This window comes from Rhinichthys klamathensis, unplaced genomic scaffold, assembly GCF_029890125.1.
Source record: "Rhinichthys klamathensis goyatoka isolate OS25496 unplaced genomic scaffold, OSU_Roscu_1.1 h1tg000126l_1, whole genome shotgun sequence".
Classification (NCBI taxonomy): domain Eukaryota; kingdom Metazoa; phylum Chordata; class Actinopteri; order Cypriniformes; family Leuciscidae; genus Rhinichthys; species Rhinichthys klamathensis.
Window position 1 is genome coordinate 692,172 of NW_026606663.1, and position 25,254 is coordinate 717,425.

The 25,254-nt window shown below is 40.9% G+C and overlaps 1 protein-coding gene across 1 annotated transcript; it reads right to left on the reverse strand.

Annotated features, from left to right (window-relative positions):
- Positions 1 to 201: 201 nt before the first annotated feature.
- On the reverse strand, positions 202 to 21,582 carry sh2d4ba (SH2 domain containing 4Ba). Its single transcript, XM_056256327.1, has 9 exons — positions 21,254 to 21,582; positions 19,033 to 19,250; positions 17,885 to 18,044; positions 12,143 to 12,290; positions 9,933 to 10,071; positions 8,322 to 8,616; positions 8,037 to 8,164; positions 6,202 to 6,422; positions 202 to 1,652 (listed from the first exon to the last, which is right to left on the reverse strand). Exons 2-9 carry the CDS (start codon positions 19,205 to 19,207, stop codon positions 1,560 to 1,562), a joined length of 1,359 nt encoding a protein of 452 aa, XP_056112302.1. The 5' UTR covers positions 19,208 to 19,250; positions 21,254 to 21,582; the 3' UTR covers positions 202 to 1,559.
- Between the last annotated feature and the right edge of the window lie 3,672 nt (positions 21,583 to 25,254).

The window sequence follows — 25,254 nt, forward strand, 5'->3', positions numbered from 1 at the left end:
AAATGTAATAACTTTTCCACTTCAAAAAACAACATTCATTTGAGGCTGAGAACTTTTTTTCAGCAATGTCCACTTTCAAAAACCTGTCCTACCCATTTTTTACTTTTGAATTTCTGGTGATCAGATTATGGAAGTAACAAAACTTCTGATAAAGATTTGTTGTCTTCATAAAGAAACAATTAATTAAAATGGTCATGTATCTGTTGCATTGTGAGTATGGAAGAATGACTGGAGCGATTAAAAGTAGAAACTTCCTGAGGGCTCAGTTATAGAAAATCGTCTATGCCTTTAATCCTGGATTGACTTTGGCAGGGGAGCAGGGAAAAAACAACAACAACAACAGTAAACAACCTGAACAATGTAACATAAAATGGGCCTTTAAAATTCAGACTTTGCTGTGTGTTATGACATCTGAGCTCCAGACGGTCAGGTCAGAAAGGCTCACTTCTTGAGCAAGCCTGCAGTGCGGTACATTAGACACAACTCTAGAACTTTTTTGTTACTTTTTCAGCCCATACAACTACTAAAGCATCTTTACTATATAGTAGCAGTGGCATTTTCCCTTTCAAAATGACTTATAGCACAGTAATTAAGCACAATTGTCTTGCTCAATTTGTGATAAAGCAGGACTGGGTTCTCTGTAATTTTGCCTTTTTACAGTCACCTCTACATTAGATTGAACACCTTTGACAATCAGTCCTGATAAAAAGTCCCATTATGGGCTTTTCTGGCAGGGCAGATGGAATGGGAACATACTTAAAACAAATAAAAAAGACCATTGCCCCTCTGTCAGGTGATGTGCACATATTTTGCTGGGTCGGAAGTGTAGAAGACCTGTTTTCTTTCACTGGAAGGTACGGAACAACTATCTCCCTCATGGAAAAAGCTACAATACGCCTAAAGGATGGACAGAGGAAACTGTCTTTTCCTGTTGTTGTTAAATCAGACCTTCCCCAGTCACAGTACTTTCTTTTGATTTCTTTCTCTTTCAGTGCTCACAATGGTTCTTGCTATTTGCATCACATCCTATTCTAAAGAACAGAAAATAATAGGTTGGTTTCATATATATTTATACTTGCAGTTGCACTACATGAATGCATTTGACTTACATGCATTAATAACCACTAAAAAGACACAAAAAAATCGAACACTAATGGCTTTTCAACCACAAAGACCACTAATCCATGTAAAACACAACATGTCAAGTTAGTGTCAACTCTTTCAATTGCCAGGATCATATGGAGACTTATCATAAATCTCTGAAATATTCGATAATGCTGTCAGCTACTAACAAGAGTATAGTATTCTCAGCTTTATGTAACATATTTTACCATGTTTAAAACAAGGATTCCACATCTTTTCCTCAAAGATCAGCACAGAAAATGCAAAGAAAAAGTCTGGGGCCCGATCATAAGGCACTGTAAATAAGAGGCAGAACATGCGGTCCAGAAGTCTTGTTCTATTATGTTATTTTTGACCGTGTTCTTTGAAATGCAACGAACACCCTGCTACATTAGCTGCCCTGCAGAGATTCGCCTTTGAAGTCTTTATGCGAGGAGTCATGGGAAAAGCCCTCCGAAGTCCGCAGAGGGCCCGGTCCGCATGCAGGCCTCCAGCAGCAGCTCTTTCCCTGTAGTTGTGATGACTTCCTCCTGAGAATCGAGATGTTGCCATTATCCAGAGTGCACAGCACTCTAATAGCGAGAGTACATTTCTTATACACAAATGCCTGAAATCATCATGCTGAAATCATTGCATGCTGTCATTCAATTTATTTTACATATTCAAATGTGGCCTGAAATAGTGAGGGCAGCCTTCTTTCCAGCACTGCTATGTTTCAGGAAAAATCTGAGTTGCTTTTGTATTCATTCTGTGATTGCTATTGAATTCTGCTTGTTTTTCTAGCTGAGCTAAACCTGTTGTAATTTTCATATATATGTTGACAAGTTCGCTACAGTGTTTTTAAATTTATTTTTACCATATTGCAGAGGCGTGAAGCGGGAACGCTTGTTGACAGTTGTACAATGTCGCCTGCATTTGCATGTTACTAATGTCAGAGATTTCACAGCTTGTGACTCCAACTTTGACAGCATCTCAGACAGTGAAATATGTATCCATGGTTACATAGGGTATGCAGAAGAGATGTGTGAAGGTAAGCTCTTAGTTACTGAAAGTTGCCTTTGTGCAGATTAGGTTACATTAAAGCGTTTAGCTAAAGAATTAGCTCTGACTCCTAATCCATTTCTCAAATATTGTGATGTTACAGCACATTTAGAGATCTAGAGACTTTAAAAGACTGACCAAACTTTAATCCTGCACATGCTGTCGTGTATCTGGGCATTATGGCTTCTCCTCAGTGAAAACATTCTTCTGGGGAATAATGGTTTTGCAAGTTTATTTCATTTTGATTGTAAGTAAATAGTCACTTCATCCCACCACTTTTTTGTTTTCTGTGTTCAAGGACAAACAGCTTGCAAATGATTCAGTGCATGATTGACCTTTCTGAATGTCTCAGACTGAATTGCGAACTGATTCAGAGGGATAGGCTACAACAGGCAAAAAATAACATCCTCCCATCATTTACTCACCCTCATGCTGTCCCAGAGGTAGGCTATATTACTTTCTTAGATGATTTTTAGAAAAACTATCTATATGAGTAGGCTTAGCCTATAAAAGCAAGTGCACGGGACCTCGAAAGGTGACGAACCTAAACAATAGATGTGTGCAAGAAAAATACTAATATTTGTAACTTTTTCAGACTGTCACACACGCTTTACAACTTATGAACGCGCTGACAGTTGGCATAGGCCGTGTGTCCACCAAAGCGTTTTTGTGATGGGCGCTTTAGAAACACTGCTGAAGCTGTGTTCGAAACAAAACATTGATGTTTTTTGTTTCGAATCAGTGATTTGGAGAGCATTATGAACTTGTCAAGTCATGTAAATAATGCAAACGAGACTCAAAGCTTCCAAACTTTTTGATTTCCGATGGTTCGTCACTGTATGAGATGACATTTATGTAGCTAGGGAAATCATACAGTGTCTAATGGCTTTAAGTAATCTCTGGTCAGTTTAGTAAAATATAGGTTCAGTGTTAATACATTAAATTAATGAATTTTATATAAACGTGCATCTACAACAAAGAGAGAGTGATAGTTAATGGCTACTAATTTGCATTGCCTTATTCTTAAAACATTAAAAAACAAGCACTGGACATTAATATAAAAACTCAAATTACACACTTCATAATTAATGAGATGAATCATGATATTATACCCTTTACTATAAAATGTTAATGTATTTACACATTTTGACCAGCAGGTGTCAGCAGCATGTGGTGTTTCGAGCGCTTTAAAACAAAAAGATCCGTTTGATCGATTCATTAAAAAAAGAACTAATTTAAAAGAGTGATTCTTCATCCGCGAATCGGGCATCGCATCGCAAGTTGTGAATCTAAACAAACGAACGATTCATCCATCCACATTCATAAGAGAAGTGTGGACATTCATCAAAACATCTTTCGTGTAACACAGAAGAAAGAAAGGCATGGAACACCATGTGGGTAAGTAATTAAGGACAGAATTTTCAGTTTTTGGTGAACTATCCCAAAAAGTGAGGAGGAGAGATCAGGAGTTACTCCGAGTAAGAAATGGTGAGATGAAGGCACAAACTTGCGCCCGCAGCGCGACCTGCAATAAAATAAAAAATCACTCTAGCGTGCCATGCAGGTATGACATCACTTTGTAGGCCAAAACCCCTATGGCCAAAACGTGGAAACGAGTTTGCATTTTAGCACGTCTGGTTCCATCGTCGTTGTTTAGACATAGCTGGTGGCGTGGGGTGGAGTGAGTCAGCCTTGGTGAAAACCTTTCCCCCTGACTGGAAAATCATGTTGTTAACTCAGTATGGGATGGGCTGGCCTAGGTAGAATCACTTCTGCCGCTGGACAGAGCAAGATACATACAAAAATTGAGCCGTATTGGGTCGGATAGTCCGTATAGTACCTGTGACTGGACAAAAGACCCAACGGAATGGCCATAAAAAGACGTTATTCAATGTTCCTGGATTCAATAGATTTATGTATTACATACATTTAACATTTTAAAATTATCATAAAACAGTCAAGCTATGAAATGAAAATTATTCTGAATGTGTGCAAATCAAAGGTCATTTGTTTATGTATAAGTTTGTTTGGGCTGAATAGAAACATGAAATGCTCAGAATGTAATGTCAAACATTAATTTACCGCAGTACCACAAACATTTGTCAAAAGCCTAAAAAAAAAAGAGCCAAATTTTTGACAATGGCAAAGTTTTTTTCACTTCTGGCATCTGCATTTAGGTTTCAAAATTCATAAAAGTTGTGTTCATCTGTTCAAATGATCTTGATGGACAAAACGTGTAAGTATCACACATTTTTGTTGATCACACAGAGCTTGTTTTTGTTTTTTTGCGATAATCCAAAAGCCTTTGGAATAATCCTGTTTTTGTCGATTGAACCAGTGTGATGCTAACTGGCGGTTGGCCTACAAAGTAACGTCATACCTGCACCTCTCTATTCAGAGGCTGCATCCTTCAAAGGCCGTGAAGGTCAAACCGAGCATTGTTAAATGGGACGGTCTAGTCCAGCCTTTCTCAAACTTTTTTCAGTCGGGGCACCTTTCAAAAGTGCATAAAATCTCAAGGCACCCCAGTGTAAAATATAAATTAAAAAATAACCCAAATGTAAATGCAAATGTCCTGTTTATTTAGACAGAACAGTAATGAACAGAGCATAATACGAACTGTAAATAACAATAATAATAACAACTTTACAGGGCTATCACTTTTGTGAAAAAATCCTGATCGATTTTTGAGACATAAACGTTCATTGAATCGATTGTAAAATCGATTTTCCATGTCTAAAGACGTTTCCATTTTCAGCGCCAAATATAGGCAAATCCACGGACAACTAACAGGCATTAGCACGAGCGTAAAGAATGCGCTTGAGACGCGCACAAGTCAGCAATATTTCTGATGATTTATTGGCATGAAGTTTCGTGCACAATGACAAACAGGAGTGCAAGATTCTCGAAAAACAATAAGCAGAGTGGACTGCCATAACATCAATGAAAAACATTACTGCAGGCTTCAACATGGCTGTGTTTACGATTAGAAATGTCAAACAAATTTCGCCTACGTAGGCGATTGTAGGCCGGATCTGTATCTGTATACATGGGACTGTCTGAATACCGGCAGAATTCACATTTTTGTTGTAAAAAGAGACACGTTATGCAGAAGTATAGTATAGTTTGTATGTGTGTTTGTCAGAGCCTGCAGTTGCTGTGTGACGCGCGTTCGCGCGGTCGGTGTTGTTGCTATAACGCGTTGCTATGGGTTGCGTCACTTGCGTCAAGTTCTGTGTTTGTTTCTTGCTTCGGTCTTGTGAGACGGATTTTTATGGTTAATTTTATATATATATATATATTTATCTAAAATGAATTTACAATTTTATTAATACGTTCATATGTTTAAAAAGAAGAAGAATGTATTTATGTAAATTCAAATATATATATATATTTTTAGCCTACGTAATTTTTTGGCGGCACCCCTGACAAAGTCAGGGGGCACCCCAGTGTGCCGCGGCACCCACTTTGAGAAAGGCTGGTCTAGTCTATGGAGGATTGTTCTTGTCACTTTAGCAGCAACTGTAACAGCTCCCGTTAACGAGGGGGCAGTAACGTTTGTAAAGGACTTAAAAAAAAAAAGTTATTCATCTGTCTGAAAGCAAAACAGGGTTCACAGCCTATCAAAATATGTTTACATTGGTCCATTTCTGTACATAATTAAGAGTATAAAATATGTAAAATTGCATCTTAGTAAGATCTGTCAACATTTGAACCGCTTTATTTTTTTATTTATTTTTTTTTATTTTTTTTTACATTTGTATCATTCATGTAACAAAAACTTACATTTAAAAGTGTAATCTGGGAATTGCTCTCAAAAAAATCCTTTTGTCACAGACACGTAATGAAATCTGGGGAAGTGTAGGCCGCAAAGGATCCTCTTGCTAGGCCTTATTGTGAATGATTGATAAAATAATATGAAAATTATTTTGGTGTAAATACATATTTTTTTTTTTATCTTTTGCATTCTTGAAGTAAAATTCCATTTACCCTTATGTCTCAGAATAGCTTTCTAAAGTTGCTATTCTGCTCTCTTACCTTGTGGAAGTCAATGATGTCAGCAAGGGTGGCATGACGGTTTTGGTCCACACCCAGAAAGCTGTAATAGTCCCCAGAAGCATCGATAAGGAAATGCTTGAAGCCGCTGGCTGTGCGATAGGACAGTGTGTAGCCCCATATCCTTTCACTGACCCGTACCAAGAAAGAGCCCTTAGCAGAATTCATAAGCAGTCTTTCTGAGTCCTCTCGAGAAATGATACCTTCAGGATAAACATTCCAGTCAACTGTCAGTGAAGAGTTAATTACACGAATTCAAACTCCCTAAAACATTCACATAGTTTTTTGTTAACTGAAGCACCTCAAAGATCCTTGCTTGTTTACCCTTGTGAAAAAGAAATACACTTTAGCATACTTTTTAAAAGAGTACTTATTATGGAAATAGTATACTTTAAAATAATATACTTGATAACTGAGTTTTAATTAGATGTTATTTGCAATTAATTGAAATGTATTATAATTTTAATTTATATTAAATGCTAGTTGAACTTAAGAGTGCTTTTTTTGACATACTCACGTATTACATCTTTATATGTAATTTCATCATTACTTCTGTTGTATTTGAAATATGGTTAAAGTGTACAGCCGAATGTACTGAAAAGCATTGATGGGAAAATAAATGTAATGTAATTTCTATTTAAACTTTCTAGTCATATTCTTATTTGTAATTACACATTTGTAATGAAGTTAAATGTAATATTAAATGACACACTACAGTTAAAATATATAATCTACAGTATAACCAAGTAGGCTACTTGTGCTTTAGTATGTTAGTCAACACATCAAATTAAGTGTACTTGTTTAAGCATGATAAAAGATTATTAAATCAATTATTTAAAATGTGTTAAAGTAAAACTTTTCACTTGACATTATTACAAATTGCACTTTTCAAAAGTGTACTTAAGAACAGCCATGAAAGTGTACTATTTTTTAAGTGACCTTTTATTTCATTTTATTTCATGTGTGCACTACAAATACACATTCAATGAGCACACTTCTTTTTCACAAAGGTAATGACTTTTAAAGAGGAGTTGTTTAGGTATTTCAGCATTGTTTCCATTGTAATCTTGTTATCTCTGTAATAGTGTCACCAGGTGCCAGGTAGAAAGTGGTATAGTATGTTTTTCCATGTATCTGTACCAGCAGTGCTGGTGTAAATCTACACCATGGCTTGTGTATGTGTGTCAGTAAGAGTATGAATGAGTGTGCATTGGGTCTCTTATCTAGATATGCATCTATTCAGAATCACACAGACTGATGTGCGGCCCACATTCCGTTGGAATTTCCGACACTCACAAGCCTAATAATCTGCTCTCTTGTCATTTAACCAGGAGTCACACACTGTAACCCAATCAAACATGACAAAGCTGCAGGACTCACAACGCCAGTAATTAGCCTAGCAAAACCTTTGAATTATTGAGCACTCCCCTCAATTTCTCTCTACTGTCTGTCCGTGTACAAGTAGACGCAGACACAACACAACTGCTCTCCATCTGTTGGTCGGCCAGTTTCTGGTTTCAAAACAAGGCTGCATATTCCATACTCCATTTCTCTCTCCTTGTGGATCTGGGTGACAGTGTGTACAAGAGGGTAAAAGGGCAGAGCTCTGTTATCTGCTTGAGTGGTGCTAGCATCTGTCTGGGTTGCTAAAACTACTCATGTTTCCCACTTGCTTACGGCACAGTAATCTTCAGCCATGTTCTGCAATTAATGTCACATTGGCAAGCTATTCATGTTCCATACAGTTTATCAGGTGATAATGGATTTTAATGTATCGTATAACCGGAGACACCAGAGAGGTCATTAAGAAACCTTACCATGGAACCATGGGGCGATAGTATTGCCGTTCCTTTCATGTCCCGCCTGTTTTGGTTTCTGCTCTTCAGTAAACCAGAGAATAACCAACTCCCTGGAACTGGGTCGTGGTGTCCGCAACCATGCAGGGCTAATGGGAAAGGAGAGCGCTAATTTACAGAACTACACAGTTCTTAATATGGTGCATAAACCTTTGAAAAGACAGCTTAATCCAGTCTAAGATGGTTTGCTGGTCTCCCAGCCTGCCTAAAAAGGCCAGGTAACTTATTCATCTACAGAATGGTTACCTGTCCAGTAGTGGTTGTGTTGTGGTTGTACTATGCTTGCGGCTTTGTCTGCGGCGGTACAAAGGGGGTTCTGCACGTTGAATGCCGGGCCTGGGTTTGACTTCATTGCTTAAGACAGGACTAGCAGATGGTTCAATGAAAGTACTGTGTCTCCGGTGGGATTGTTTCTGGAAGTGGCCACTCAGGCCAGCCACGTGGCCTTTCTCTATGGCCCGTAGTGACTGACGCTTATACTCATCTCTTGCCCAGCGAGCCTTCCTTGTAATCTCCTCATCAGCTGCTTTGGAGCGACGTACTAAAGAGGATGAAGAAGAAAGAATAGATGGTTAGATTAGAAAGGACAGACTGATTAGATACAAAATCCAGCTTTTATAATCCTAGTAAGTGTGCTTTGGAACATGGTAGCTGGTTTCTAGCTGGTCTAAGGTAAGCAACAAATTAGCTAATAGTTGGTTATCTATCTATCTATCTATCTATCTATCTATCTATCTATCTATCTATCTATCTATCTATCTATCTATCTATCTATCTATCTATCTATCTATCTATCTATCTATCTATCTATCTATCTATCTTTTTTCCTTTTTCACATTTACACAACAGGCTGAAGCTCAGAGAGGTAAAGAGATTCAAATTTTGTAGATGTTAAAGCTGCAGTCCGCAGCTTTTTCCTCTTTGTCGCCATCTCTGTTCGAAATCTTCAATTGCAGTTATTCGTGGAATTATTAACTCTACGTGAGTTATAGTTCGACACGACACAGCGCAGATGAACACAATGTTTGAGGAGAGTGTGTGGCTGTCAGTCGCCTCGCCGGTGTGGATACTGTCATTCGCAATCACAGATTATTCTTTTTGGAAGTATGACCAACATAATCATTTTCACCGAAAAATGTCATCTGAACAAGTAAGTAACATTCACTTTTGTTCTGGTTCTGACATTGCAGTAAATCGCGCTGATTAAATCTAAAAATCGCTTATCATACGCAAAACCGTGCAAATTATACTTTGTTCTCAAATTGTTAATGTTAACAACATCAGCATTGCATGACTACATGTAATGTCCTTCCGATATGTATCCTTGTTTTCGCATGGGCCGGTTGCAGTCTCTTTTTTTCTGTAGCCACTTCGAAGTCCGAACGAAGCCTTTTGCATTTTACAAAGGGTGAATCTCCAGTTGTCACTGGCCATTGTCGTTTGAACCTTTCTGGATCCGCCATCAAATTGATAAGTTTAATCATATCAAGTGCTGTGAGAAAAGGCTATAAATCTCCACCTCCAACATCCTCACACTCAATATAGCCTACTAGCCGAGACTCCTTCTTTATGTGTACAGATGTGACGTAATGACGCAAAGACATGCTCGAATCTCCCGCGGAAATCCACCAGTACACTGGAATTAAAAACATTATTACAAGCTTACCGCTTTGAATCGAGCTACGGCAAGCAGATAGTTTTGAACACTGGCTGGTTATGTGTTTTCTCAAATATGTATTTTGGATCATTTTTAACCCGAAAAAAGCTACGGACTGCAGCTTTAAGAAACATAAATAATAAACAGTAAAAGGGTTTGACAGATGAAAATACATATGAAGAAATAACATCTTCACTCACATTGTTCCTCCCACTCTTTGTCACGTTGTTCATTTTTTTTTTGTTCATGCTCAAGGGACATATATAGCTCCTTCGCTCTTTTTTCCTCTGCACGTCGTATCTCCTCCTCTTCCCTCTGCCTCTCCTCTTCCTCTTGTTTCTGCGTGAGAGTAATAGAAAGTTTTTTTGTGAGCCAAAGAGAGAGAGCGTGTTGTCAAATCATATGCACCTCAGTCCTTACTTAGCCTCAGTATGTGTTGTTGGGTCTTGCAGCACTAATGAATTAGCACCAGTGGCTCATTAGCTGTGTTGAAATGGAAATCATTTGGTTGAATAATTAATCCTCGAGGACACTATAACATGTGGCAGCATGGTTGTTTGAGATACTTAAGCTGTGTAATTATTGACATAAGGTAATTACCAATGAGGCGTTATCTGAAAACAGACACCCCTTGACTAGACCACTAGAGTCCAAAAACTTGAGGGCAGTTAATATTGTTCATTCTGTTTAGTACAGAGTTTTTTTCTTTGAGTTTGCTGACATAGTTACTCTATATTAAAGTCCTTTTCATATAGCTGAAGATCTAACTAAAAGCTAGACAACTACCCTTTTCTTTTCACTTTTCTCCACTTTTCTGTTGTGTCTCGACAGTCTTTTAAAAGATTTCTTAAGGAGTATTGTGAGAGAAACAATTCAAAGTTTAATGACTCAGCACTTTCCAGTACAAGGGATGATATGTGGGCTATGATAAATGAGCTCTTTAATATTTGACAAGTTTCTTTAGAAGGTCTCATTACCAGGCCACAAATCAAGGATAACCATCAAGGCCTCTTTGGGAATCTGCAGTGTAATAATTTAAAAAATGGTCGTGCCTCCTCCTTTGTCTGCCCCGACTCCCGCTACGTTCTGCCGTTTTCTTTTTCTTCCTCTTTGAAAAGATAATGCAATCAGTGCAACTTCTGTATAACCAATCTTGCAGTATGAAGATGCCTTTAGGATGTAATCTTCTATTTAAAATTAATTGACTTCTCCCCTCACTTTCTTGCAGCCAAACAAATTCTCGTTCTTATTAAGTTGACATGCTTTTTTGCTTGTAGAATTATCAAGCATCTAGATTTTGGGTCAATGGCATCATCTCAAATGCAAATTCATTTATACAATAGGCAGGCATGTAACAGTATCAAATTTTCCTATCACGACAATGGCCGTCACCTTATAACGGTATAAAGTCATTCTAATACAGATTTAATAATTTTTTTCTTATAACAAAAAGAGCTCTGAACATTTAAACTATAAAACAATACATAAAAAATTATAAAGTAAACAAATGCACTCTTAACAATAAAGGTTCTTTATTGGCATCGATGTTAACACAATGAAGAACCTTTAACAACCACAGAACCTTTTCAAAGCACAAAAGGTTCTTTATAGTGGAAAAAAAAATCTTTAGATTATTAAAATGTAAGAAAAACATTATTTTAAGTACTGTTCACTGAAAGGTTCTCTAGCACCGCTGTGAAAAACACCCTTTTGAACCTTTATTTTTAAAAGTAGATTAAAGTGCAAAGAATTATAAAGAACAATAGGCAACATTTTCATTTTCTTAAGCACTCTTATTTGTCATTGACCCTTTTACACTATAACACAACTTCTACTTTTCACAACATTAACCAAAAACAGCCTCAGCTCTGTGTAATACATTTTCTGTTTCATTTAGCCTCAAAGTGGGAAGCAACTAAGACTATAACATGACAAACAAAAGTACATACATGGACTGTTCTGGAGAACTAGAAAAGCACTCAGCCCTAGTTTTTGTCGTTGATGCAGCAAGTTGCCCTCCTGTTGGTTTCAGATTGAGTATTGATTGCCTGGTTGTTTTCCTCATTGTTCTCTGTCTTTCAAAGGGAGATACAGAGAATAGAAGTACAGAGGGCCAACCTCAGCAGTCGTTCCACACACTTACCTAAATAATTTACAGAGAGATTGGTGGAAAACAACATCCACCAAACGAATGTTGGGCCCTAAAGGTGTACATCAGTGCAGGTCTCCTACAAGTAATTGATCACTTGGATTGTTTTGTGACTCCCACTGCTAAGTTAGTCCCCTGACTCTCTAGCAGATAGTTTGGATCATTGTGGAACGGTGGCAACCATTTTCGTCTTGCTGAAGCCAATTAGTGCATTATCATTGTGCAGCAGTTAGAAGTTTGAGGGGTTTCTTGATCAATCACCTTTAGTTTTTCTCGTATAGCTTCCTCTTCCTGTTTGGCTGCCTTTCTGTCCTCGGCTTCTTCCTTCCACTTTCCTGCAACTAAACGTGCTTTTTCCTTTGCAATGGCATCTCTGAACTTTTGCTTTATTTCTTCTTCTTTTTTTCGCCTTGGAAAAAGCCAAAAAATTAGGTGCAACATCTTTTTCAGAATCATTTCTGTATAAACAAAATAAACCATGTTTCCATTTCCATGTTGCATCCTTAAGCATGATGCCTAATTGCTAAATATCTACAGCAAAGGATTTTGTTTTATGTTTTCTTTAGACATGAAATCAGTTCCCTTTCAAAAGCTACAATCGATGCTGCGCTGCTTAGCGCATTGGGAACGTCTTTAATCGTGACCTGCTGTGAATATAGTGTGTAAACACGTCGATAGAATCGACCGGAAGTAATATAGCCTCGGTCGGTGACGTCATCGTCGCGCGCCCCCGTGCACTCGCGCACACTCGCGTGCACCCGCGAGGCTATAAATAGATGAGCCGCAGGTGCATCGTCAGGTCTTTTGTCTTCAGAGACCTCTCTGTGTTGGTGTGCAAGCATCTATTTTCTCTCTGCTACAGATCTTTGTTAGGAGTTATTTAGCTTTATACCTGACAGTGTGCAGAATTTTCACTCTTTCTCATCTCTTAACGTCATTTAAAGAGTTTAAAAAGCAAAAAGAGAAATGAGTCAGCAAGCTAAGCGCTGTGTCCCTCCATGTTCTCGACCCATGTCAGAACTGGATACACACGCTTACTGCTTTGTGTGTTTGGGGGAGGAGCATGCGGCCGCTGCATTGGAGTCAGGGGAGTGCGAGCATTGTGAGCTGTTCACTGTTAAAATGCTTCGCGCTCGTCTTGGCTACTTTCAGTCCGCAAACGCATTATCATCATGGGGCTCCCGAATGGATTTGGCTGACGAGCAAGAGACGGGTCCGTCCCTTTCGCTTGCTTGTTCACCAGATCCACTCGTTCCCTCGCGTGATCCCGAAGCGCATCCCGGTGCTTCTTCGGCTCACGCGGGGGACGATAATGAATCTCTTGGGTCTACGGACTTCGAGCAGCCAACTTCTGAGCGTTCCTCGCGCGACGATAAATCTGTCGAGGAGCTTCTCGAGGTGGTTACTCGCGCGGTGGCCAGATTGCAGCTTGACTGGCCTCGTGAACAAGAGACCCCCAAACGCAGTAAGCTTGAGGATAGGTTTTTGTCCGGTGGCAGGGGGGAGGGACCTCAACATCAGTCTCTCCCCTTCTTCGAGGACCTCCATGATGAGCTATCTAAATCATGGAGAAAACCATATACCTCTCGTGTCTTCGTGCCTTCGACGTCGACTTTTTCGACTATCGTGGGTGCAAAGGCGCGAGGGTATGCGGAGATGCCCCAGGTTGAAGAGACGCTCGCCAGCTATCTCTCGCCTGGGTCTGCATCTTCGCTTAAAAAACCTCCCCTCCCCTCAAAGCCGTGTAGAATAACATCTTCGCTTGTGGGTAAAGCTTACCAAGCTGCAGGTCAGGCTGGTGCTGCGCTGCACACAATGGCTGTGTTACAGGCATACCAGGCTGACCTCTTGAAGGACTTGAGTGCGGGTACAACGATAGATGAGGAAGCGTTTTCTGAACTGCGCCGAGCCACAGATCTGTCTCTTCGTGCCACTAAGCAAACGGCCCGTGCCATCGGCCGTTCTATGTCCGCTTTGGTAAGCACGGAGAGGCATCTGTGGCTCAACCTCACAGGCATCAAAGATAAAGATCGTGTCTTTCTTCTTGACTCTCCAGTTTCTCCCTCTGGCCTGTTTGGCGACTCGGTCAACTCAGTAGTCACCAGGTTCAGGGAGGTCAAGAAGCATGAGGAGGCGTTTGTTCAGTTCCTTCCTCGCCGCACTCAAGGGGAGGGGCCATCGGCCACCCAACCTCTCCCTGGTCCTTCAAAACCTAGGGAGGTTAAAAAGCAAAGCGTGGCGAGCCGTGCTCCTCCTAATAAGAACTGGAGACAGGCTCGTCAGGCTCAGCAACCTCCCAAGCCAGACCTCAGGACTATCATCAACAGAAAGAAGAAGTCCTGATGGTCTGGCGCCCAGTCTGGTGGGGGTAGCCCCCCGCGGGACGGGGCGCGTATTATATCTGACCGCCCCTTCTCGTTACCCTCACAAAACCTCTCCATCCCCGCCACCTTTGGTGCTTCGGGGGGCAGCGGTTTCCAGCGAAATGTTAGATGTTCCGTTGCTCCCTGCTTTCATCCAGGGCACGGAACATCTAACATCCCCTCAAGAGGAAGTATTAAAACTGATACCACTATCAGAGAGTCTGGCAGCGTGGCAACTTCTGCCAGGCATTTCTGCTTGGGTATTAAGCATAGTACAAATGGGATACAGAATCCAATTTATTCATCGTCCTCCGCGTTTCAACGGCGTGGTCTCCACTTTCGTAAGACCGGAGCTGATGCATGTACTATCACAAGAGCTACAAACTCTTCTGAGCAAAGAGGCCATAGAACATGTTCCTCTGCCAGAGAGGGAGTCAGGCTATTACAGCAGATACTTCCTGGTCCCCAAAAAGGACGGGGGGTTGCGTCCAATCTTAGATCTTCGAGGCTTAAACCGTACAGTCAAAGCGCTCAAGTTCAAGATGTTAACCGTCAAGACGGTCGTGTCGCAAATTCAACATCACGATTGGTTCGTCACGATCGATCTGAAGGACGCATATTTTCACATACAAATATTGCCACAACACAGGAAGTTCCTGAGGTTCGCTTTCGGGGGCGAAGCATACCAATTTCGGGTTCTTCCATTCGGCCTAGCCTTATCACCCCGCACGTACACAAAATGCATGGATGCAGCACTGGCTCCATTGCGACTCCAGGGCATTCGCATTTTGAATTACATCGACGATTGGTTAATACTAGCACAATCGCAAGAGATGGTGCTTCAACACAGAGACATCGTGTTGGCTCATCTAGTTTCTCTAGGGTTGAGACTCAACACCAAGAAAAGTGTTCTTTGTCCTGCCCAGAGAACGACTTATCTCGGAATTGTTTGGGATTCGATTACGATGCGGGCACAATTGTCCCCCGCTCGAATCGAGACCATTCGGGTAACTATGAGCAAAGTCAGGCTAGGTCAAGATCGTACTGTTCGTCAGTACCAAAAGATGTTAGGTTACATGGCTTCAGCATCCACGGTGATTCCTTTGGGGCTATTGCACATGAGACCCTTTCAGTTGTGGCTAAAAGCCAGGGGATTTCATCCAAGGGCCAATCCTCAAAGGCAAATAAAAATGACGCGCCGCGGGCTACGTACACTATCTCTGTGGCTCAGACCCCGGTTCCTCGCCTTGGGTCCCACTCTAGGGGCGCCTTGTCGTCGCAGATTGCTAACGACAGGCGCCTCCCTGTTGGGCTGGGGAGCGGTCTTAAGTGGTCGTCCAGCTCAAGGGGAATGGGAGGGTCATCAGCTCGATTGGCATATCAACTGCCTCGAGCTGATGGCTGTATTTCTGGCCCTGAAATACTTTCTCCCTCAGTTGAGAGGCTGTCATGTCCTAGTGCGGGTGGACAACACAGCGGCAGTTTCTTATGTAAATCACCAGGGAGGTCTGCGCTCACGCAATCTGAACAAAATAGCGAGGCAGATTTTCCTCTGGGCCCAGGAGAAGTTCCTGTCACTCAGGGCAGTGTACATCCCTGGGCACCAGAATGTGGGAGCAGATCTACTGTCCAGACAGAAACTGCTGACGGGGGAATGGAAACTCCACCCAGAAGTAGTCGATCAGATCTGGACCAGATTTTACAAAGCGGAAGTGGACCTCTTCGCCTCCCATCAGACAGCGCAATGTCCCCTCTACTTCTCTCTGAGTCACCCAGCCCCCCTGGGTCTGGATGCGATGGCGCACACATGGCCCAAAATGCGCCTGTATGCGTTTCCTCCAGTGGCTCTGCTCCCGGGAGTTCTAGCCAGAGTTCGCCAGCAAGGGTCTTGCCTCTTATTGATAGCGCCGCGTTGGCCGAACAGAATGTGGTTCTCGGAGATAATATCTCTCCTCAACGGCTCGCCATGGGCGATTCCGGAGAGGAGGGACCTTCTGTCCCAGGCAGAGGGCACAATATTCCATCCCAGGCCCGACCTGTGGAACCTTCATGTTTGGCCCCTGATGGGTACCAACTGAGGGACACTGGGCTTTCGCCTGCCATTATTGAGACTATTCTAAGTGCTAGGGCTTCCTCCACTAGAAAGAGTTATGCCAACAAATGGGGTGTTTTTGAAAGGTGGTGTGTTTTACATAATGCAGATCTGGTCAACTGCCAGATTGCTTCAGTTCTGGATTTCCTGCAGGAAAAATTATCAACAGGCACATGCCCCGCCACTCTCAGGGTTTATGTGGCCGCTCTTTCGGCTTGCCACGCCTTGGTTGACGGGGTGCCACTTGGGAGACGTCCTTTGCTCGCTCGCTTCATTCGTGGGGCCAGACGACTGAGGCCTCCCGTAAGAACCAAGATCCCTTCATGGGACTTAGCTATAGTCCTAGAGGGTCTGGTTGAGACCCCCTTCGAACCTCTAGAGTCAGCGTCTGACAAACTTCTGACCCTAAAGATGGTTTTTCTTATGGCTATAACCTCTCTAAAAAGAATCGGGGATATGCAGGCTCTGTCAATATCGCCATCCTGCTTAGACTTTGCCCCAGGAATGGTGAAAGTGATTTTGCATCCTCATCCTGATTACCTGCCTAAAGTACCGTTTTCAGCTGTACATCCGGTCACTCTTGAGGCCTTCTGCCCTCCACCGTTCACAACGCTGGAGCAGGAGAGATCTCACAGACTGTGTCCAGTCCGTGCTCTTCAGGCCTACGTTCACCGTACTAGCCAGTGGCGTAAGTCAGAGCAACTATTTGTTTGTTATGGGGGCAGTAACAGGGGTGCTGCCGCTACTAAACAGACCATGTCACATTGGGTCAGGGATGCTATTGCTCTTGCCTATGAGGCGCGCGGCCAAGCTTCGCCAATGGGTCTAAGGGCTCACTCCACCAGAGGAGTCGCCTCCTCTACTGCTTTGGCAAGGGGTGCCCCCTTACAGCATGTTTGTGATGCGGCAGGCTGGTCCTCTCCGCACACATTCATAAGGTTTTATAGTTTAGATGTTCATGCCACTCCGGGCTCTCATGTCCTTGAGTCGACATCACAAGCTAATGTCTAGGGCTTTCTTGCGTTCTTGTGAGCACACCTACACAACCGTAAGGAGTCCAGACACCTTCAAGCACGGCGGCGTGGGTATTCTCGTTCCCAATGCGCTAAGCAGCGCAGCATCGATTGTAGCTTTTGAAAGGGAACGTTCCGGGTTACTTGACTGTAACCCTGTTCCCTGAAAAAGCGGAACGAGATGCTGCGCTACTTTGCCGTGCTGATGATGTCCCAGGACTGCTCTTCAGACAAAATATCTTGACGATGCACCTGCGGCTCATCTATTTATAGCCTCGCGAGTGTGCGCGAGTGCACGCGGGCGCGCGACGATGACGTCACCGACCGAGGCTATATTACTTCCGGTCGATTCTATCGACGTGTTTACACACTATATTCACAGCAGGTCACGATTAAAGACGTTCCCAATGCGCTAAGCAGCGCAGCATCTCGTTCCGCTTTTTCAGGGAACAGGGTTACAGTCAAGTAACCCGGAACGTTTCTAATCTAGTCGAAAGATACAGATAAACATCATGCAATTGCTCACAATCCTCACCACAGCTCTTGGGCTTCTAGCTGAGCCTGTCGCCTGGCTCTCTCTTCCATCAGCTCTTTGACAATCACCTCGTATGGTTTGTCTCCAGGGGCGTCCCCCATAACCCAGACCCACACCTCACCATCTTTGTCCTGCAGCCACTGAACACTTTTCCTGTTTTCTGGAAACAGTGATAAAGGCAGATGTGAAAACCAGCCCAGATAAACTCGTTCAAAAGACAGTTCACCCAAAGATGAAAATGCTGTTGATCAATGTTATATTGAAATTAAAGCCTAAATGAAATCTGTTTATATGATAAAAAGACTCTCTTTGATACACAGGTGTCTTTTCAGAAGACTTGATTAAACCGCTTGATTTATATAATATTTACGATATCAGATATACGGTTGTGTGGACTTTCAAAGGGTGGATATGGATAATGATGAAAAAATAATGTATTAAAAATATTTTCATTTGTTTTCCAAAGTAGGATGGAAGTCGTATCGGATTTCAAAACAACATTTTCATTTTTGGGTGAAATAACCCTTTAACCAAAGAGTAATTTTGTGCTGGCTGCCTCGCTGCCTATGGCCTACAGAGGCAGCTGACTTCTAAGGGACCATCCTAATAATCATAGAACTTCACAAGTGACAGATCTGCAACACTTTACATAGGCAGCAACACACAAATAAAGGAGATTTGATGCACAGTTGATTTCAGAGTTTGCTGTTAGCATATTGCTAATACATTTCACATACAAATATTGTTGAAAAGAAAAAAGTAAAATAATTTTTCCTTTTTTTGGGCCATGTCACAGTACATACTGAAATAGTCTTTTCCACTAAGGATATGAGGACAAAAGTATATTGAAAACAAATGATGATGAAATTATGAAATATAATCAAGTATAACAAAACTATCCACCTGTTAAGTGAGGTAGTGAATACTGTTTTCGGTCCAAACCTCTGCTCCGTTTCAATTGAGAATAGCACGCATTTAAGATAAGCTTTAAAACCAATTTTTCAGTAGTACTACAGCACACCCTGATTGTATATTAGCACCGTTTGTTGTTTGCTTTTGGTATCTGATAGAGTGTTTGGACCCGGAAACATCAAACTTAAGAATCTGATTACGTATAGGGCTAGGAAAGATTTCCTTGCCGGACCTACCGTCTCTCTCCTCGGTCAGGGGACTTTCCCAGCTTCCCTCTTTGCTCTCACACTCCGTCCATCGTCGCACCTGCTCCTGACGAATTTTGTAGAAAAGAATCTGCTTCTGCTCCTCATTAAGTTCAGCCAGAAGCTCTGGATCTACAAACATGTCTCTCAAGATCTGTTGCATCATTCTGAACTGCCAGAATCTCCTCTCCAGGAACACGCTGGGAAAACTGCCAGATATATTTGCAGCAGAATTCTTTGAGTCAAACAAGGTGAAGCATTAACTACCACATCAGCATGCTTGCCTGGAACAGCCTGCAACTTTTTACACCTATAAACATAACTGATTCTTCAACAGCAAATGCCCTGAGACAGTAACACAGTTCCCACTTTATTTATATTGACTTTTATGTGTTAGGCACTGTTGGTTTTAGAAGAATTTCTTAGGTAGTTGTGGCAAAACATTTTGGAGGTTGTATACAGAATACAAGTCACAAATATACTGTTCAAAAGTTTGGAATCACTATAACATTTTATAAAATGAAATCGAACCACATGGAAGTAAAGACATTTAAAATGATGGCTGATGACTGTTTCTATATGCACGCCGTGATTTTGCCGAATTAGACACAATCCTGAAACAACATATTTTGTTGATCCTTGAACAACATTAACTCTATGAAAATTTAATCCTAACTATTTCCTTGCATGTCCTGATTTTTTTTTTGAGTTAGACACATTTCAAGGTCAAAACATTTTGTTGATTGTGGAACAACATTCCTGTCCAAAAATGTTGTCCTAAACCTAACCCTACCCATAAGTTATCCCTAAAATCAGTGGGAAGTGATAGGTGAATAACACTGATGTAGAAGCACCTTGGTTGTAAGCCTAAACTTGACATAAGCTGTAAACTTGTCCCCCAAATCTGATTGGTTGATTTTACCATCCAGTTCTTTCGCATATTCTACCCTTTTATTTTTATTTGTCAGTGTCAGATGTTGTATTTTCTCTAAGGCTGCGTTCACACTGCAGGGGCTTAATGCTCAATTCCGATTTTTTTAAAAAATTCAATTTTTTTGCAAGGCCGTTCACATTTCCAATTAAATGCGACCTTTTGTGATCTCCTGTGTGAACGTGAAATGACCCAGAAGTGATCCGCATGCGCAGAAGAGTACTCAACGGTCAATTCCCGCCTACTTCAACGCAGAATTATGACGTTTGTCACATATCAATGACGTGTGGGTCGGATACATGTGACCTGGCCGTTCAGATTGAAGTCGCATTTCAAAAGATCGGATACATATCGGATTTGGTCCACATACCCAAGTGGCCTGGGTCGCATTTGAAAAGATCGGATCTGTGTCGTTCAGACTGTCATGAAAAGATCAGATACAGGTCGCATAGGGGCAAAAAAATCGGAATTGGGTCGTTTCAGCCTGCAGTGTGAATGTAGCCAAAGGCCCATATCTCAGTCTTGGATAAAGATGGTCTCTAGAATGTCTGTTCAATGAGGCTGCCAGCTGAGCTCCAGTCAGGGGTCTCTTTCTCTAATTAGGGAGTCCGATTTGCTTGTCCTCTTGTTGATGTGCATCTGGGCCATTCTCTTCTTGTTCTATTCTGCTTTGATCCAGTTTCTTTTCGTCTTTCATGATAGTATATGTAAGAGCCTTCCTCTCTTAAAAGAATAGACTACAATTTTTTAAACAATTTTTAAATTTGACTGGACTTGCAAGAAATGCAAGTGTACTTACACAGCTGAAAAAGACAGCGCAACAATGTAAAATATGTGAAAATTAAGGTGTATTTTGAACATTCGATGAATTCAATATAAATTAATTCATTTTAAGTTGTATATGTATTAAACTGTAATAAATGCTGTAAAAGTAATATTGACATATATAGAATTGTAAAACATTACCACTTTTTACTGTTTTCGATTAATTAAAAATAACATACAGTACCAGTTTCCTTCAAATACATAAATATGTCTTAGTGATTCCAAACTTTTGAACAGTAGTGTATTTTTAAGGAGCTCATTCCACTGTATTATTTTAATTGTTCAATATCAGAATACAGGTATCTCACAGTATTAGAATACAAGCACCCCCAAAACGAATACAAGTTGGTCTCATGTTATAAACTCTTAACAGAAAATTCAATTGCTAGCATTCATCAACACTCTGCTGTCTGTGTTCCTAGGTCACTCTTTTTCTACATTATTCATCTTACTGACCTGCTCTGGCTCCTTCAGATCCCTCTGTGTCCTGCCAGCATGGAGCTTCTCGCTGTGTCATTGAAGAGTCAAGCACAACCAGGTGATTGCTGATGAATACAGTGGTGCAGTATTGTGTCCCATCAGATCCATGATGAGGGTTTGTTTGGTTGCATCTGTGTTGTGATGGGTCTCTGTTATGATGTGTGCACTGAAGGTCAGAAGTTTCCCACAGGTGAATGGACAAGGGCTGTTGTCAACCTATAATGCAACTAGATCCCCCTCCCTCACTCGCTTTCTTTTGGTCTCACCTCGGTACACAAATAGACACACACACACACACACACACACACACACACACCCAGAGAGTGAGAGAGAGATACTGCTAATGTAATTAGAAACCTCTCTGTTGTCCTATCTAGGGTTCATCTGAGCCCATTGCTCTCCTCATTAAGTCTGTCCTCCTGTGGTAAAATGCTAATGCTTTTGCAAGAGAGAATTGAATGATTCTTTAAGCTATTTAATCAAATTTAATGCTGTTGACTTCACTGAGATGATCTGTTTGGTATAAATTATTAATTTGTATCTTTATCTTGTTCCTTCCTTATATTTCTCTGTCTTTAATCCCCTTAAACACAGACTAAACAAAGCAAATCCTTGTGACTTTAAACTAATATCTGTAAATCTGGGGAAATGTCTGGATGTTTGATGGTGTATTTTAATTTTATCTTAGTGTTTTAATGTTCTCAGCTGGGCACCACAAACAACCACATGGTACATAATTCTCTTTCTCTCTTTCTCTCTCTGTCCTTTATCTTTCTGGCTCAAGGTTATCGTTCCTTTTCAAAAGAACCTTGAGGTTTTTTTTTTTGTACAGCCTCAGTGAATGTTAAATAGTAGTATTTACTTCTAGTAGTATTTTTTGTACTACCCCCCCCCCCCACAAATAATAATCTATATTAAACTCCCCTAACATAAAAACATTTCTAAAATATTTAAATGAATTAATATTGAATTTAATTTTCTTTTAATCAGACTGTCTACTTTCAAGTTTTTTTTTGCAAAGCAATGGCTAACACTGACAGTATCAATGCTATAATCAAATTAATTGCATTAAACATTCTAACAATTGATTATTATTAGTAAATGTACATATAAGCAGAAATGTCATGACATTTTGAATCATATGTGTACATTTCTACTTGCATACTTTTCATTTTTCATCTTTATGGATGTTATAAATACAGACAACTTTAAAACAATACCAATACTTTCTGGCTGGCGAATTTTTTTTGGATTTCCACACTAACGCTTTCCACTTCAGTACTTTTTACAAAGTCAATTTATCTCCCAGCAAGCGTAAGCCCCAGGCATTAAGACAGATTGTTTTACCTCCTTACTCAGCTATAATGACACATGAGATATGGACTAGCAGAATTGAATGTGTGGGTAAGTGTGTTACACCATCTGTGTAATTGTGTATGTGTGTGTATCGCTAGATGTGAGTGGACAAAATCGATCAAGTGCTACTGGACTTGTGGGCCACTGGCACCAGAAGTTCTCAGTACAAGTACGACCCCTTGGACTCAGGGATTTATGTCTAAGCGTTCTTGTTTCTCCTTGAGAGGTTTCATGAAACTCCCATTATTAACTTGTCTGAATTGATGGGTGATATGTTTGGCAAAAGTCAGCATATCATATGTTTGTACATTTTGTAATATAATATTGAAAATGCTATTGTCCATTATAGAGCGCTGCAATGATGATTTAATTCTGTAGGCTGGTCTTCTTCTATTCTTGCAGAAAATAAGCTTCTGTGACCAACAAAAGTTTATTACGGTGGCCCAGTAGTGCACAACACAACGACATTTATAGAGCAAACACGTTCACAACACAACGAAATGAATCCAGAACACAACGGAAACATGCCACATCACAACAGATATAATCCACAACACAACGGAAATAAGCCACAACACAATGGAAATAAGCCACAACACAACGGAAATAAGCCACAACACAACGAAATAAGAAACAACACAACAGAAATAAGCCACAACACAACGGAAATAAGCCACAACACAACGAAATAAGAAACAACACCACGGAAATAAGCCACAACACAACAAAATAAGCCACAACACAACAGAAATAAGCCACAACACAACGGAAATAAGCCACAACACAACGAAATAAGAAACAACACCACGGAAATAAGCCACAACACAACAAAATAAGCCACAACACAACAGAAATAAGCCACAACACCACGGAAATAAGCCACAACACAACAAAATAAGCCACAACACAACGGAAATAAGCCACAACACAACAGAAATAAGCCACAACACAATGGAAATAAGCCACAACACAACGAAATAAGAAACAACACCACGGAAATAAGCCACAACACAACGGAAATAAGCCACAACACAACGAAATAAGAAACAACACAACAGAAATAAGCCACAACACAACGGAAATAAGCCACAACACAACGAAATAAGAAACAACACCACGGAAATAAGCCACAACACAACAAAATAAGCCACAACACAACAGAAATAAGCCACAACACCACGGAAATAAGCCACAACACAACAAAATAAGCCACAACACAACAGAAATAAGCCACAACACCACGGAAATAAGCCACAACACAACAGAAATAAGCCACAACACCACGGAAATAAGCCACAACACAACAGAAATAAGCCACAACACCACGGAAATAAGCCACAACACAACGAAATAAGCCACAACACAACAGAAATAAGCCACAACACAACAGAAATAAGCCACAACACAACAGAACTAAGCCACAACACCACGAAATAAGCCACAACACAACAGAAATAAGCCACAACACAACAGAAATAAGCCACAACACAACAGAAATAAGCCACAACACCACGGAAATAAGCCACAACACAACAGAAATAAGCCACAACACCACGGAAATAAGCCACAACACAACGAAATAAGCCACAACATAACAGAAATAAGCCACAACACAACGAAATAAGCCACAACACAACGAAATAAGCCACAACACAACAGAAATAAGCCACAACACAACAGAAATAAGCCACAACACAACAGAAATAAGCCACAACACAACAGAAATAAGCCACAACACAACGAAATAAGCCACAACACAACGAAATAAGCCACAACACCATGGAAATAAGCCACAACACAATGAAATAAGCCACAACACAACGAAATAAGCCACAACACAACGAAATAAGCCACAACACAACGAAATAAGCCACAACACAACGGAAATAAGCCACAACACAACGAAATAAGCCACAACACAACGAAATAAGCTACGACACAACGGAAATAAGCCACAACACAACAAAATAAGCCACAACACAACAAAATAAGCCACAACACAACGAAATAAGCCACAACACAACAAAATAAGCCACAACACAACGGAAATAAGCCACAACACAACGGAAATAAGCCACAACACAACGGAAATAAGCCACAACACAACGAAATAAGCCACAACACAACGAAATAAGCCACAACACAACGGAAATAAGCCACAACACAACGGAAATAAGCCACAACACAACGGAAATAAGCCACAACACAACGAAATAAGCCACAACACAACGAAATAAGCTACGACACAACGGAAATAAGCCACAACACAACGAAATAAGCCACAACACAACGAAATAAGCCACAACACAACGGAAATAAGCCACAACACAACGGAAATAAGCCACAACACAACGAAATAAAGCCGCAACACAACGAAAATGCTCCCGACCACCAGAGGGCTCTCGGAACGCTGTAAAGTTAGTTTTCCATGCCACTTTTCTATAGAGTCAGCAGTCTAAAACACCACGATTCGTTTTAACAGTATGTAGCTAACCATTGCATATCGACATTTATTAATTCAAAATCACCCACGTGCATTATAGCAGCATATTTATACTCTAGAATGCTTTGCTTTTATCCTTAAGGGAACGTCTGCCAATTCCTCTAAGTGGTTAAAACGT

Coding starts and splice junctions, on each gene's coding strand:
- sh2d4ba (XM_056256327.1), bottom strand. CDS start 19,207: ATGATGCAACAGATCTTGAGAGACATGTTTGTAGATCCAGAGCTTCTG. Junction 10,072..12,142: donor CTATACGAGAAAAACTAAAG/GTGATTGATCAA, acceptor ACTCTCACGCAG/AAACAAGAGGAAGAGGAGAG. Junction 1,653..6,201: donor ACATCATTGACTTCCACAAG/GTAAGAGAGCAG, acceptor CTCGATTCTCAG/GAGGAAGTCATCACAACTAC.